At 44.2% G+C, this 15,751-nt stretch overlaps 1 protein-coding gene across 1 annotated transcript; it reads left to right on the top strand.

Moving 5' to 3' along the window:
• The first annotated feature begins 5,944 nt into the window (after window positions 1–5,944).
• Window positions 5,945–14,380, top strand: LOC115586545 (uncharacterized). The gene is made up of 2 exons (XM_030425691.1): window positions 5,945–7,480; window positions 12,313–14,380. Exons 1-2 carry the CDS (start codon window positions 5,945–5,947, stop codon window positions 14,038–14,040), a joined length of 3,264 nt encoding a protein of 1,087 aa, XP_030281551.1. The 3' UTR covers window positions 14,041–14,380.
• Window positions 14,381–15,751: the final 1,371 nt, after the last annotated feature.

Genomic DNA, 15,751 nt, shown 5'->3' on the forward strand with positions numbered 1-15,751 from the left:
AAAGTAAAGGAACCAACACACTTTTAATTTACTCAACAGTGTATAAAACAATTCTTCATATTGTGAACATTTATGTCACTTTCAAAGATTAACATGTTGAAATTCTTATAATAAATGAAATAAAATAAATGAATAAATGCTTTTCTAGAGTAACTGACTTTGTTTCAAGATAAATAACATTAACAAAGTACTTTATTTCAATATAAATAAAGTACTTTGTGTGTAGTGTTTAGAAGTGTATGAGTCACCGGACCTAAAGGTGCATTATGTAGTTTTACAGAAGAAACATTAATGACAAGTCAAAGATCTTCACTTTTTTTCTGCCAACACAAATTAAATACACAATCTGTCGTTGTTTTCACTGAACCGATCTCAAAGGAGAACACGATCGATTTCATGTTTTTATCATCGTTTATTGATTTTATCCTTTTTCTTTACTTTTCCACTCTTTCGTTATATGACTTTTTTTCCTTGTACTTGTAATGATTCATATTATCTTTTTCTCTTCTTACTTCTTGGTTTCACTCAAGTTAGACTCGGCTTCCTCTGATTTCTGTGTAATCATCTTCCTGAGTTTCCTGCTTTCACTTGATTATAGAAGCACTTATTAAACTCTGTTTTTAAAGAGGCACTGTGTAGTTTTAGAGAAGAAATCCAAACTCTGAATTCTTGAATATATATACATTGTCATTGAGGTATCATTGTATCTGCTGTACTCTCTGGTGAAGGTTGGAGAATTCTGGTTCTGGTCCACGTAGCCTCAGGTGACCTCGTCCTCCTGGTGACCTCAGGTCCCGAAAATGCTGATGAACGAACTGAGGCTAACGAATATCTAACCAACTATGTAGAGGAAGTATCGTAGCCTGTTGATAACAACATGGTGGAGTATGTTTTTCAATATCTTGCACACTTTTCTATTCATCATCTATCAGAATTCATCCGATTTCTCTCAAAAAATCAACAGAATCTCTGCAAACAGCGGTGAGTTCACTGACCCACAGAAACAAATTGCACCAACTTAATATTTTGGTAAAAAAAAACTGTGAATTCGAGAAAATGATTTCTCTTACACATCTGTTTAAACCATATAAAAATATTTCATATATACTCCTCCTTGAACCGGCACCATATCGTGGTGGAGGGGTTTGAGCACCCGAATGATCCTAGGAGCTATGTTGTCCGGGGCTTAATGCCCCTGGTAGGGTCTCCCAAGGCAAACAGGTCCTAGGTGACAGGTCAGACTAAGATCGGTTCAAAAGTCCCTGATGACAGACAGAACACCGAGGACGTTTACGTCCCCCGGATTGGCGTCACCGGGGCCCCACCCTGGAGCCAGGCCTGGGGTTGGGGCTCACAGGCGAGCGCCTGGTGGCCGGGTCTTTGCCCACGGGACCCGACCGGCCGCAGCCCGAAGGAGCGGCGTGGGCCCGCCCTCCAGTGGGCTCACCACTTGCAGGAGGGTTCAGAAGGGGCCGGTGCAATGTGATTTGGGTGGCAGTTGTGGGTGGGGGCCCCGGCGACCCAATCTCCGGACGACGACTCTAGCCATGGGGACATGGAATGTCACCTCACTGGGGGGGAAAGAGCCTGAGCTGGTGCAGGAGGTTGAGCGGTACCGGCTAGAAATAGTCGGGCTCACCTCCACGCACAGTCTGGGCTCTGGAACCCAACTCCTTGAGAGAGGCTGGACTCTCTTCTACTCTGGAGTTGGTCGCAGTGAGAGGCGGCGAGCTGGTGTGGGCTTGCTTATAGCTCCTCAGCTCAGCCGCCATGTGTTGGAGTTTACCCCGGTGAACGAGAGGGTCGCTTCCCCGCGCCTTCGGGTCAGGGATAGGACTCTCACTGTTGTCTTGGCCATAATGATGTTCTGGGCCGAACAGCAGTGCAGAGTACCCGGCCTTCTTGGAGTCCCTGGGAGGGGTACTGGAGAGTGCTCCAACTGGGGACTCCATCGTTCTACTGGGGACTTCCATGCCCATGTGGGCAGCGACAGTATTACCTGAAGGGGTGTGATTGGGAGGAACGGCCTCCCCGATCTGAACTCGAGTGGTGTTTTGTTACTGGACTTCTGTGCTAGTCACAGTTTGTCCATAACAAACACCATGTTCAAGCATAAGGGTGTCCATATGTGCACGTGGCACCAGGACACCCTAGGCCGGAGATCAATGATCGACTTTGTGGTTGTGTCATCTGACCTCCGGCCGTATGTCTTGGACACTCGGGTGAAGAGAGGGGCTGAGCTGTCAACTGATCACCACCTGGTGGTGAGTTGGATCCGCTGGCAGGGGAGGAAGCTGGACAGACCTGGCAGACCCAAACGTATTGTGAGGGTCTGCTGGGAACGTCTGGCAGAACCCTCTGTCAGGGAGATCTTTAACTCACACCTCCGGCAGAGCTTTGACCAGATCCCGAGGGAGGCTGGGGACATTGAGTCCGAATGGACCATGTTCTCCACTTCCATTGTTGAAGCGGCTGTCCGGAGCTGTGGCCGTAAGGTCTCCGGTGCCTGTCGTGGCGGCAATCCCCGAACCCGGTGGTGGACCCCGGAAGTAAGGGATGCTGTCAAGCTGACGAAGGAGTCCTATCGAGCCTGGTTGGCCTGGGGGACTCCTGAGGCAGCTGACGGATACCGGCAGGCCAAGCGTGCGGCAACACGGGCAGTCGCAGCAGCAAAAACTCGGGCCTGGGAAAAGTTCGGGGAGGCCATGGAGGAGGGGTACTAGTTGGCCTCGAAGAAATTCTGGCAAACCATCCGGCGCCTCAGGAGGGGGAAGCAGTCCTCCACCAACACTGTTTACAGTTGAGGTGGGGGGCTGTTGACCTTGACTGGGGACGTCGTCGGGCGGTGGAAGGAGTACTTCGAGGATCTCCTCAATCCCACTGACACGCCTTCCATAGAGGAAGCAGAGGCTTGGGACTCAGAGGTTGACCCATTCATCACCCAAGCCGAAGTCACTGAGGTAGTCCGGAAGCTCCTCAGTGGCAAAGCACCGGGGGTGGATGAGATCCGCCCTGAGTACCTCAAGTCTCTGGATGTTGTGGGGCTGTCTTGGTTGACACGTCTCTGCGGCATCGCATGGCAGTCGGGGACAGTGCCTCTGGACTGGCAGACAAGGGTGGTGGTCCCCCTATTCAAAAAGGGGGACCGGAGGGTGTGTTCCAAATATCAGGGGATCACACTCCTCAGCCTCCCTGGGAAAGTCTATTCCAGGGTGCTGGAGAGGAGAATTCGGCCGATAGTCAAACCTCGGATTCAGGAGGAACAATGCGGTTTTCGTCCTGGCCCCGGAACACTGGACCAGCTCTATACCCTCCAGAGGGTGCTTGAGGGTTCATGGGAGTTTGCCCAACCAGTCCACATGTGTTTTGTGGACTTGGAGAAAGCATTCGACTGTGTCCCTCGTGGCATTCTGTGGGAGGTGCTCCGGGAGTACAGGGTCAGAGGCCCTCTTTTAAGGGCTGTACGGTCCTTGTACGACCGGAGCAGGAGCTTGGTTCGCATTGCCGGCAGTAAGTCAGACCTGTTCCCGGTGCATGTTGGACTCCGGCAGGGCTGCCCTTTGTCACCGGTTCTGTTCATTATTTTTATGGACAGAATTTCTAGGCGCAGCCACGGGCCGGAGGGGGTCTGGTTCAGGAGCCACTTGATTTCATCTCTGCTTTTCGCGGATGATGTGGTCTTGTTGGCTCCTTCGAGCCAGGACCTCCTGCATGTCTTCGGGCGGTTTGCAGCCGAGTGTGAAGCGGCTGGGATGAGAATCAGTACCTCCAAATCCGAGGCCGTGGTTCTCGACCAGAAAAAGGTGGCTTGCTTCCTCCGGGTTGGGGGAGAGTTCCTGCCTCAAGTGGAGGAGTTTAAGTATCTTGGGCTCTTGTTCACGAGTGAGGGAAGGATGGAACGGGAGATTGACAGGCGGATTGGTGCAGCGGCCGCAGTAATGCGGTCATTGTATCGGTCTGTCGTGGTGAAGAGAGAGCTGAGTCGAAAGGCGAAGCTCTCGATTTACTGGTCAATCTACGTTCCTACCCTCACCTATGGCCATGAAATTTGGGTCATGACCGAAACAATAAGATCCTGGATACAAGCGGATGAAATGAGTTTCCTCCGCAGGGTTGCAGGGCGCTCCCTTAGAGATAGGGTGCTCGGAGTAGAGCCGCTGCTCCTCCACATCGAGAGGAGCCAGCTGAGGTGGCTCAGGCATCTGTTTCGGATGCCCCCGGGACGCCTCCCTCGGGAGGTGTTCCTGGCATTTCCCGCCGGGAGGAGACCCCGAGGAAGACCCAGGACACGCTAGTGTGGCTATTTCACTCAGCTGGCCTGGGAACGCCTTGGGATCCTCCCGGAAGAGCTGGAGGAAGAGTCCAGGGAGAGGGAAGTCTGGGTGTCCCTGCTCAGGCAGCTGCCCCCGCGACCCGGCCTCGGATAAGCGGATGAAAATGGATGGATGGATGGAAAATATTTCATCGTAGAATTGTGTCATTATCTATGAAAAACAACACGTTCAAACAGAACCACAGTGACTGAACCACAGCTAGTTATATTTGGTGAGAAGGAGGAGAGAGCTAGCTTCAGCTTAAGCTACTTTGTAGACTTCTGTATAAACTCAAAACCTCAGATTTACTTAGAAAACAGAAGTCTTGCTCAGGATCTCGTATGAATACCAAAACTGCACCTGTGAGCTCGTCTTCTCTTGCGCTGTAGTCCAGGACCTGACTGAGTAACAAGCTGTCTTAGTAAGTCAAACACGGAATATATGAAGATCGTGTCCATGAATTCATGAACAACCTCAGAGATGTGAGTTATTGTCAGTGTTCTGCTTCCCTCCTATGTTTTTGTCTTCCTGTGCTCACCTGTCTCACATCAGCCTCATTAGCCCTGACCTGTTCCCAGTGTTTTCCCAGCTTGTCTGCTCCTTCCCTGCTCTCCCTGCTTTCTTTGACTCATCCTCCTAAACTGTGTTTCTCCAGCTCTCTCCACCTGCACCTCGTCCCCCTGTTTAGTTCAGTTTGTATTTAGGACCAGCCTATAGTCCAGTCTTTGTTGGTTTGTCTGTTTGGTTCCTTTGTCTCATGTGTTCCCATCATGTTTTACCTGCATTTGCTGCCTGCCTCCCTCTGAATACCCTGCTGGAAAAAACAGCACTGAAACACAACATATGCTGGTCTTGCTAGTAAGAACAGAGTGTGTTTTGGTACTCCAGCAGGGTATTTTGCTGCCTGTCTTTCATTTGGTGTTTTGGACACTGAACTGTCAGCTAACATTAAATCTGCACTCAGGTCCTATTTGATACATCCCATATACCATAAAGAGAGACTAAAAGAGAGTGTTGCAGTTGTGCATAGCTTTGATTGACCTCTTTCCTCTTGTTGTCTGACTGTTTTCCCATGTGACGGACTCCATGCAGGAAAAAATGCAAACAACATGAAGTAAAAGGACTCCTATTAACACAGACTGACCTTACAGCCTTCAGTGTGTTATATCAGAACAGATCTTGTGCCAAAATATGTCAGTAATCAAGTTGAACTTGAAAGGCAACAAACCAGCGGAGCAGAAAGAGGCGGAGCAACACTGAAAAAACACAACAGCTTTAAAGCACATTCAGTAAATGAAACTAAACATTCATCAGAGACACAGCCGTCGAGACTGTCTCTCTGTTTCTCTCGAAGGAAAACTGAAGTTGACTCAATCAGGCGTTTCTCAGCAACATGGCAGAATCTCTGACAGAATCTGGTGAGTAAAGCAGATAATATTTACTGTATTTCAACAACTATTAACACAAAAGTTAAACTCTGCTCCAACAGGAGGATCTGTTGTTTTTATTATCTGGCTTCAGATGAAACTTCTGCTTCACTACAAAATGACTAAATAATTCACAGTTTCATTATTGATGTTTTTATGACTAAACAGCACATCACTTTCACTTTTCATTCTCAGACTGTAAACATGTCTGCTGCCAGCTGTCTGCTGACTGAAGATCAGTTTCTGTGCTCCATCTGTCTGGATGTGTTCACTGATCCAGTCAGCACACCATGTGGACACAACTTCTGTAAAACCTGCATCACTCAACACTGGGATATTAACAAACCGTACAAGTGTCCCAACTGTAAAAAAGTTTTCTACACCAGACCTGAACTGCAGGTCAACACGTTCATCTCTGAGATGGCTGCTCAGTTCAGACAGTCAGCTCAACAGAAAGCCAGCAGCAGCAGCTCAGAGCAACAAGTTTCCAAACCAGGAGAAGTTCCCTGTGACGTCTGCACTGGAACCAAACTGAAGACCCTGAAGTCCTGCCTGGTGTGTCTGGCCTCCTACTGTGAGACTCACCTGGAGCCTCATCTGACAAAGTCAGGCCTGAAAAGACATCAGCTGATCGACCCTGTGGAGAACCTGGAAGACAGGATGTGTACGAAGCACGATAAACTGCTGGAGCTGTTCTGTAAGACCGACCAGATGTGTGTCTGCATGCTCTGCACTGTTTTAGACCACCAGGGACATTCTGTTGTTCCTCTGAAAGAGGAATATGAAGGAAAGAAGGCTGAGCTGGGGAAGAGAGACGCTGAAATTCAGCAGATGATCCAGAAGAGACGACTGAAGATTGAGAAGATGAAGCGCTCAGTGGAGCTCAGTAAGAAAGATGTAGACAGAGAGATAGCAGCTGGTGTTCAGGTCTTCAGCGCTCTGAAGGAGTCTGTTGAGAGAAGCCAGGCCGAGCTCATCGACACCATCAAAGAGAAGCAGAGAGAGACAGAGAAACAGGCTGAAGGCTTCATCAAAGAGCTGGAACAGGAAATCTCTGAGCTGGAGAAGAGAAGCTCTGAGGTGGAGAAGCTCTCACAGTCTGAAGACCACCTCCACCTCGTCCAAAGCTTCCCATCACTGAACACGATAAAAGTCCCTGAGGTGAAGAAGAGAAGCCCTTTGCATTTTTGGAAACTCTCTAACCTCCTCCAAAGCTTCCCATCACTGAATGCTGCTCCACCCACCAAGGACTGGACAGGAGTCAGCATCCCTCCACCTGTATATGAGGAGACTATGGTGAGAGCTGTGAATCAGCTGGAGCAGACGCTCAGTAACCAGATGAAGAAGCTGCCTAAGATGAAGAGGGTCCAGCAGTATGCAGTGGATGTGACACTCGATCCTGATACAGCACATCCCAAACTCATCCTGTCTGATGATGGAAAGCAAGTTAAACATGGTGATGTAAAGAAGAATCTCCCAGACAACCCAGAGAGATTTAATCCTTGTGTTGATGTCTTAGCAAAGCAGAGTTTCTCTTCAGGAAGATTTTATCATGAGGTTCAAGTTAAAGAGAAGACTGAGTGGGATTTAGGAGTGGCCAGAGAGTCGATCAACAGGAAGGGAGTCATCACACCGAGTCCTCAGGATGGTTACTGGACGATATGTTTGAGGAATAAAAATGAGCACATGCTCCTGCTGACCCTTGTGTCAGTCTCCTCTTGGAGTGTCAGGCCTGAGAAGGTGGGGGTGTTTGTGGATTATGAGGAGGGTCTGGTCTCCTTTTATGACGTTGATGCTGCAGCTCTTATCTACTCCTTTACTGGCTGCTGCTTCACTCAGAAACTCTACCCATTCTTCTGTCCATGTCTTAATGATGGTGGTGAAAACTCTGCTCCTCTGATCATCTCTCCTGTCAATCACACTGAGTAGAACAAACATTTGATTTTCTCCAGTAAGAGTCACATCATTTAATGTAATAAATGTATTTTTTCTGATGTTTGTTTCAGATTGTAATCAATGTTTTTTTTTACCTTTTTACCATAAATGTTTGTCTTTGATGTGTCACTTTGATATTTACTACAACAAAACACCAGCACTTATTCATATTATCTAATGTATTCTCATTTATTCTAATAACTACATTACCTGCCTTCAACACTGTTAAATCATCAGAAAACAATGTACTCAGATATATGAAACATTTGTGTGTTGAGTTGAACCTTTTTAATGTCTGATCATTGTAAATATAAGAAGAGTTGCATCCTGATATTGATGTTATATATGAGACAAACCAAATAATTTCCTTTTGTCTTTCTTCATGAATACATTTGAAAAAAGCAAGAAAACAACAATTTATTGTGTCTGATTGATTATTGAGTTTGTTATTGGTATCAACAGCTGATGTTTCTAATGACAACCAAATCATGTGATTAAAAACACCATCAGCTGTTCTCAGACTGACTTGAGCTGACGAGCTCCAATCCTCCATCACACCTGAGACAGCTGGTAGTGTGAGATGATGTCGTGTTATTGAAGGTTTGAACAGCTGATATGAACTAGACCAGAGATCTGAGGACGCCCTCTAGTGGAGATCATAACAAACTGCAGCCTGTGTCCACATGAGGACCTGCTCTTAATAAAGAACTACAGTCTGATGCTGAAGCAGATTACATGAAGGCAGGAGAGCAATGAAATCTAACTGGGTCAAGTTCTCTGATGTCACTGATGTTTTTTTAATTTTTTTTCTGTTAATCATTCTTAAATCAGCCACTTTACTGTCACATAAAAACACATTTACTTACACCGTTCCAACATAGGAACACCCTTGTTTTTGGACGGAAACCAAAACCTGTGTTCCAACCTCTGTAACTCTGTGTCAGTATGTCATAGAATCACACTTACATTTCTAGAAAAAACTTGAGGGTGTTACCTTTCCAATGGTACCACATCCCTGAGTCTCAAACTATGTGGGAGCTGTCATGCTTTTCATTTCGGTATGTCATTTTGGAAAAAGAACGTTAAAATGGGGGTGTTCATTAAATGGTTAAAAAAAAAATTGGATTTCAGCTACTTATTAAAAAGAGTCACAGAGAAGGTATTAATCTTCTGCTGTGGTCCAATCAGCGGGATTCTCCATTTCAGTTTAAAACACGTATTTGTCCGTCTGCTCCTGTAATCTGTGCGAAATCTGTCAGAGAAAAGATCCAACAGTTTGAAAAGCAGCAGAAAAGTGAAGTTTGAGACTCAACAGTGAGCTGAACATTGGAGTGTCTGTGGGACTGTAGAGGAGCTCTGCAGCCTGTTGGTCTGAACATACAGGATGTTCCTGAATATCCTCCACTGACCTCTGTCCTTAAGTCATCTATTGCAGTTGTACGTTTGTTTGGCTGCTGTATCTTGTTGTTGCAGTCAGGGCGTTTCCTAACGAGTCAATGAAACACTGAGAGGAGGAGCAACACTGGAAGTATAAAAGCTGCGTCACGTTTTCTGAATCGTAATCAAAACTTTGAGTGAGAGCAGAGCTGCAGTCCAGACGAGTCTCTCTGTTTTCAACTGAATCCATCAGAGTTTTCTCAACTAAGCAGCAGAATCTCTGCAAACACCGGTGAGTACACTGACCTACAGACTCAATGCAAAGCGTATTGCTGCCACACAAGACAAAACGAAGGCCGGATTAAAGCAGCACAGTACAGTACAGCTACTCACAGTCCTGTCTTTCTACATGGAGTTGGATAGTGATCAATAATCAATAAAGATGATGACAACAATGCTGTTTGACTGTATAAGAGCAAAATACTCTGTTTCACTGGAGGAGGAGGACGAGCAGGAGGAGGAGCGCTGCCGTGCGTCTCTGTGTGCGTAATGCTGTGCGCAGATCTGAGTCCTCTGACCGGACATACAGACTATCATCGTGATTAATAGCGGGTAGGGTCGTGTAGGTGAATAATTCATCTTTAAAGAGGAACATGTTAACAATATAACCTGCAGCCATCCTCCAGCATCAGTTCCCATCTCTGCCAGCTGAAGTGTCGGTGCTGGTTTTAGACTGACGGGCTCAAACTGAGATGAGATCAGAGCAGCAGAGAGAGTTTGCAGTTGTAAGATGAGCCCTTGATCTAAACTGAATGTCGCAATGTTTTACCTGCTAACAGAGGCTCAGTATTCATATAGTGAGATGCACCTTCATAGGCAGGTTCACAACGCGTGTACACTGAGTTTTAATGATGAGAGAGGCTGCTTTCAATCATTTTCCTTTGCACATAGTAATGTCACTGTAGCAGCAAAACTAAACCTGTAGTTATAAACGGGACAGTACAGAGGATCCTCTCCAGAGGAAACAGCAGTGATGGAGATTTACATAATCGAGGAAGTTAAACTCTGTCTCCTAAACTCACGCGTCTTCTTTCTCAAGGGGGAGACACTTAAAGTTTCTGATGGCTGCAGGTTATATTGTTAATGTTCCTCATTAAAGGTGAATTATTTCTGCCACCCACCCTGTTAATAACCATGATAGTCCTGTCCGGTTACATTACGCACACAGAGATGCACCGCAGCGCTCGTCCTCCTCCTGCTCCGGTTCAATTGAGCATTTTGCTCATATACAGTCAAACGGAGTTGTAGTCATCATCTTTACTGATTATTGATCACTATCAAACTCAGTGTAGAAAGACAGGGCTGTTGGTGTACTGGGTTGCTTTTATCCATAAACATCGATATCTCTATTGGGCGCCTATTGTAAATTTGCACATGCAAAAATAAACCGCAACTTTTCACCACATTTAGCAACAAACCACGTTTGGGAAACATATCTGAATTGTAAAATGTTACTTTTAACCAGATTAGCAGCAATATTTGTGAACTTTGTGATATTCACTTCTCTTGTAAAAATATAATGTCAGTGGTAAATATAAATTAAAAATCTAAATCTAAATGTTAAGTATTACATCTAAATGCTGAATTTAAATCTAAATCTAAATGTTAAATACATATATATAAGTGTTAAATATACGTCAAAATGTTAAATGCTAAATGTTGTACACTAATATAAATGTTAAATGTTAAATCTAAATGTTAAATATAAATATAAATGTTAAACGTTAAATATAAATGTATATGTTAAATATGAATGTTAAGTATAAATGTTAAATCTAAATGCAAATATTAAATCTAAATGTTAAATTTAAATATAAATGCTAATATTACATTTGAATATAAATGTTTAATATAAATATAAATGTTAAATATAAATGTCACAGGTGAACTAAATATTTAGATAATATGGAAATTCATGCTGCCTGTCACCAGAAGTAACAAAACAAAAGCAACCGAGTGCCGTGGTTTCTCTACTGTGGTGGATGCTGTGGCTGTCGCGAGTCCTTTTTACACAGAGACACAGCATTATCGCCACAGTGGCGGTTCGCCAATTCTCTGCTGTGTGATTCAAACAGAAAGCTGGCACTGCTGCTCCTAAAGAGTCTCCTGAGCCTCCTGTCAATCTAAACATGTACCCGCTGACTGTTTACAAATCATATGGATGCTGCTATAATGTGTTGGGATTGAGAGCCTAACCCATCAAACATCAAGCTGCTTGGCTCTGTGTGAACAAACAGCAGAGTAGAATTGGTGAACCACCGCTGCGGCAATAATGCGGCAACTCAGGCAAAAGGGCTACTGTCGCTGTTGTTGCTGACGCATTGCTGAACATCTGTATTGCCGCCAAAACGGCCCTACCAATGTTTCCAGCTAAGCCGCTGGACATGATGACAGGCAACATGAGAGCACGGTGAGGAGACGTGAATAACAGTGCAGCACAATCATCTTCATCATCCATCTGACTACCCGAAGGAGACTGCAGATAGTGCTTGTTTGCGTCAATGAGCTTTTATTTTGGTTATTTCGGTGACAGTAGTTTCACTTGAGACATTTAGATTGAACAGTAAGTTTAGATTTGGATTTAGATTTAACATTCAGATTCAACATTCAGATTTAGATTTAACATTTAGATTGAACATTTAGCATTTATATTGAAATTTAACATTTATATGTAGATTTAACATTCAACATCAAGATTTAATATTTAACATTAAGATTTAGATTTTTTTGTCATACTTAACGATGAAATTATATATTTTACAAGAGAAGTAAATATCACAAAGTTTGCAAAAAGTGCTGTAAATCGAAAATGATGGCGAAAAGTTGCTGTTTATTTTATCAAGCACAACTTTACAATCTGTGTTCCCATACATCTCCACCTCCTCCTGCTTCTCTCTCCCACATAGTTTGTGTGTCCTTAACTTTTCTTATTGAATCTCTTTTTGAACTTCCTTCAGTCCCACTGCAGTCCAGAATCTGGCTTTGGAATGAGCTGTCTTAGTTAATCAAACACTGAATACATGATGATTCTGACAAAATTCATTGACAACCACAGCTCATATTAGAGTTGTGTCATTTTCTCTGTATTCTGGCACTCAGTTAGGTGTAATATATTTTCCACTAAGCATATTTTGAATGTATAAAACAATCACAAAATGTAATTGTAGTTTTGTTTTTTTCTCACTTGTCTTCAGACTGTAAACATGTCTGCTGCCAGCTGTCTGCTGACTGAAGATCAGTTTCTGTGCTCCATCTGTCTGGATGTGTTCACTGATCCGGTCGCCATACCATGTGGACACAACTTCTGTAAAACCTGCATCACTCAACACTGGGATATTAATGTCCCGTACAAGTGTCCCAACTGTAAAGAGGTTTTCAACATGAGACCGAAACTGCAGGTCAATAATTTCCTCTCTGAGATGGCTGCTCAGTTCAGACAGTCAGCTCAACAGAAAGCCAGCAGCAGCAGCTCAGAGCTACAAGTTTCCAAACCAGGAGAAGTTCCCTGTGACGACTGCACTGGAACCAAACTGAAGGCCCTGAAGTCCTGCCTGGTGTGTCTGGCCTCCTACTGTGAGACTCACCTGGAGCCTCATCTGACAAAGTCAGGCCTGAAAAGACATCAGCTGATCGACCCTGTGGAGAACCTGGAAGACAGGATGTGTACGAAGCACGATAAACTGCTGGAGCTGTTCTGTAAGACCGACCAGATGTGTGTCTGCATGCTCTGCAGTATTTCAGACCACCAGAGACATTCTGTTGTTCCTCTGAAAGAAGAATATGAAGGAAAGAAGGCAGAGCTTGGGAAGACATACCCTGAAATCCAGCAGATGATCGAGAAGAGACGAATGAAGATTCAGCAGACGAAGCGCTCAGTGGAGCTCAGTAAGAAAGATGCAGACAGAGAGATAGCAGCTGGTGTTCAGGTCTTCAGTGCTCTGAAGGAGTCTGTTGAGAGAAGCCAGGCCGAGCTCATCGACACCATCAAAGAGAAGCAGAGAGAGACAGAGAAACAGGCTGAAGGCTTCATCAAAGAGCTGGAACAGGAAATCTCTGAGCTGAAGAAGAGAAGCTCTGAGGTGGAGCAGCTCTCACAGTCTGAAGACCACCTCCACCTCGTCCAAAGCTTCCCATCACTGAACACGATAAAAGTCCCTGAGGTGAAGAAGAGAAGCCCTTTGCATTTTTGGAAACTCTCTAACCTCCTCCAAAGCTTCCCATCACTGAATGCTGCTCCTCCCACCAAGGACTGGATAGGAGTCAGCGTCCCTCCACCTGTATATGAGGAGACTATGGTGAGAGCTGTGAATCAGCTGGAGGAGACGCTCAGTAAACAGATGAAGAAGCTGCCTGAGCTGAAGAGGGTCCAGCAGTATGCAGTGGATGTGACACTCGATCCTGATACAGCACATCCCAAACTCATCCTGTCTGATGATGGAAAGCAAGTTAAACATGGTGATGTAAAGAAGAAACTCCCAGACAACCCAGAGAGATTTAATCCTTGTGTTGATGTCTTAGCAAAGCAGAGTTTCTCTTCAGGAAGATTTTATTATGAGGTTCAAGTTAAAGAGAAGACTGAGTGGGATTTAGGAGTGGCCAGAGAGTCGATCAACAGGAAGGGAGTCATCACACCGAGTCCTCAGGATGGTTACTGGACGATATGTTTGAGGAATAAAAATGAGCACAAAGCTTGTGCTGACCCTTCAGTCAGTCTCCCTCTGGAGCGTCAGCCTGAGAAGGTGGGGGTGTTTGTAGATTATGAGGAGGGTCTGGTCTCCTTTTATGACGTTGATGCTGCAGCTCTTATCTACTCCTTTACTGGCTGCTGCTTCACTCAGAAACTCTACCCATTCTTCAGTCCATGTCTTAATGATGGTGGTGAAAACTCTGCTCCTCTGATCATCTCTCCTGTCAATCACACTGAGTAGAACAAACATTTGATTTTCCACAGAAGGATTCACATCATTTAATGTAATAAATGTATTTTTTCTGATGTTTATTTCAGATTGTGATCAATGTGTTTTTATCCTTTTTACCATAAATGTTTGTCACTTTGATATTTACTACAACAACACACCAGCACTTATTCATATTATCTAATGTAGTCTCATTTATTCTAATAACTACATTACCTGCCTTCAACACTGTTAAATCATCAGAAAACAATGTACTCAGATATATGAATCATTTGTGTGTTGAGTTGAACCTTTTTAATGTTTGATCATTGGAAATATAAGAAGAGCTGCATCCTGACAATGATGCTATAAATGAGACAAACCAAATAATTTCCTTTTGTCTTTCTTCATGAATAAATTTGAAAAAAGCAAGAAAACAACATTTTATTGTGTCTGATTGATTATTGAGTTTGTTATTGATATCAACAGCTGATGTTTCTAATGACAACCAAATCATGTGATTAAAAACACCATCAGCTGTTCTCAGACTGACTTGAGCTGACGAGCTCCAATCCTCCATCACACCTGAGACAGCTGGTAGTGTGAGATGATGTTGTGTTATTGAAGGTTTGAACAGCTGATATGAACTAGACCAGAGATCTGAGCTGCCCTCTAGTGGAGATCATAACAAACTGCAGCCTGTGTCCACGTAAGGACCTGCTCTTAATAAAGAACTACAGTCTGATACTGAAGCAGATTACATGAAGGCAGGAGAACAATGAAATCTAACTGGGTCAAGTTCTCTGATGTCACTGATGTTTTTTAAAAAAAAATTTCTGTTAATCATTCTTAAATCAGCCACTTTACTGCCACATAAAAACACATTTACTTAAAAGAAAAATTGGATTTCAGCTACTTATTAAAAAGAGTCACAGAGAAGGTATTAATCTTCTGCTGTGGTCCAATCAGAGGAATTCTCCATCTCAGTTTTAAAACACGTTTTTGTCAGTCTGCTCCTGTAATCTGTGAGAAATCTGTCAGAAAAAAGATCCAACAGTTTGAAAAGCAGCAGAAAAGTGAAGTTTGAGACTCAACAGTGAGCTGAACATTGGAGTGTCTGTTGGACTGTAGAGGAGCTCTGCAGCCTGTTGGTCTGAACATACAGGATGTTCCTGAATATCCTCCACTGACCTCTGTCCTTAAGTCATCTATTGCAGTTGTACGTTTGTTTGGCTGCTGTATCTTGTTTCATTTGGTGTTTTGGACACTGAACTGTCAGCTAACATTAAATCTGCACTCAGGTCCTATTTGATACATCCCATATACCATAAAGAGAGACTAAAAGAGAGTGTTGCAGTTGTGCATAGCTTTGATTGACCTCTTTCCTCTTGTTGTCTGACTGTTTTCCCATGTGACGGACTCCATACAGGAAAAAATGCAAACAACATGAAGTAAAAAGACTCCTGTTAACACAGAGTGTCCTTGAAGCCTTCAGTGTGTTTATCAGAACAGATCTTGTGCCAAAATATGTCAGTAATCAAGTTGAACTTGAAAGGCAACAGAGCAGAAAGAGGCGGAGCAACCCTGGAAAAACACTACAGCTTTAAAACCACGTTCAGTAAATGAAACTAAACATTCGTCAGACAAACAGCCGTCGAGACTGTCTCTCTGTTTCTCTCGAAGGAAAACTGAAGTTGACTCAGTCAGGCCTTTCTCAGCAACACAGCAGAATCTGACAGAATCT

Source organism: Sparus aurata, chromosome 8 (assembly GCF_900880675.1).
Source record: "Sparus aurata chromosome 8, fSpaAur1.1, whole genome shotgun sequence".
In the NCBI taxonomy this organism is placed as follows: Eukaryota; Metazoa; Chordata; class Actinopteri; order Spariformes; family Sparidae; genus Sparus; species Sparus aurata.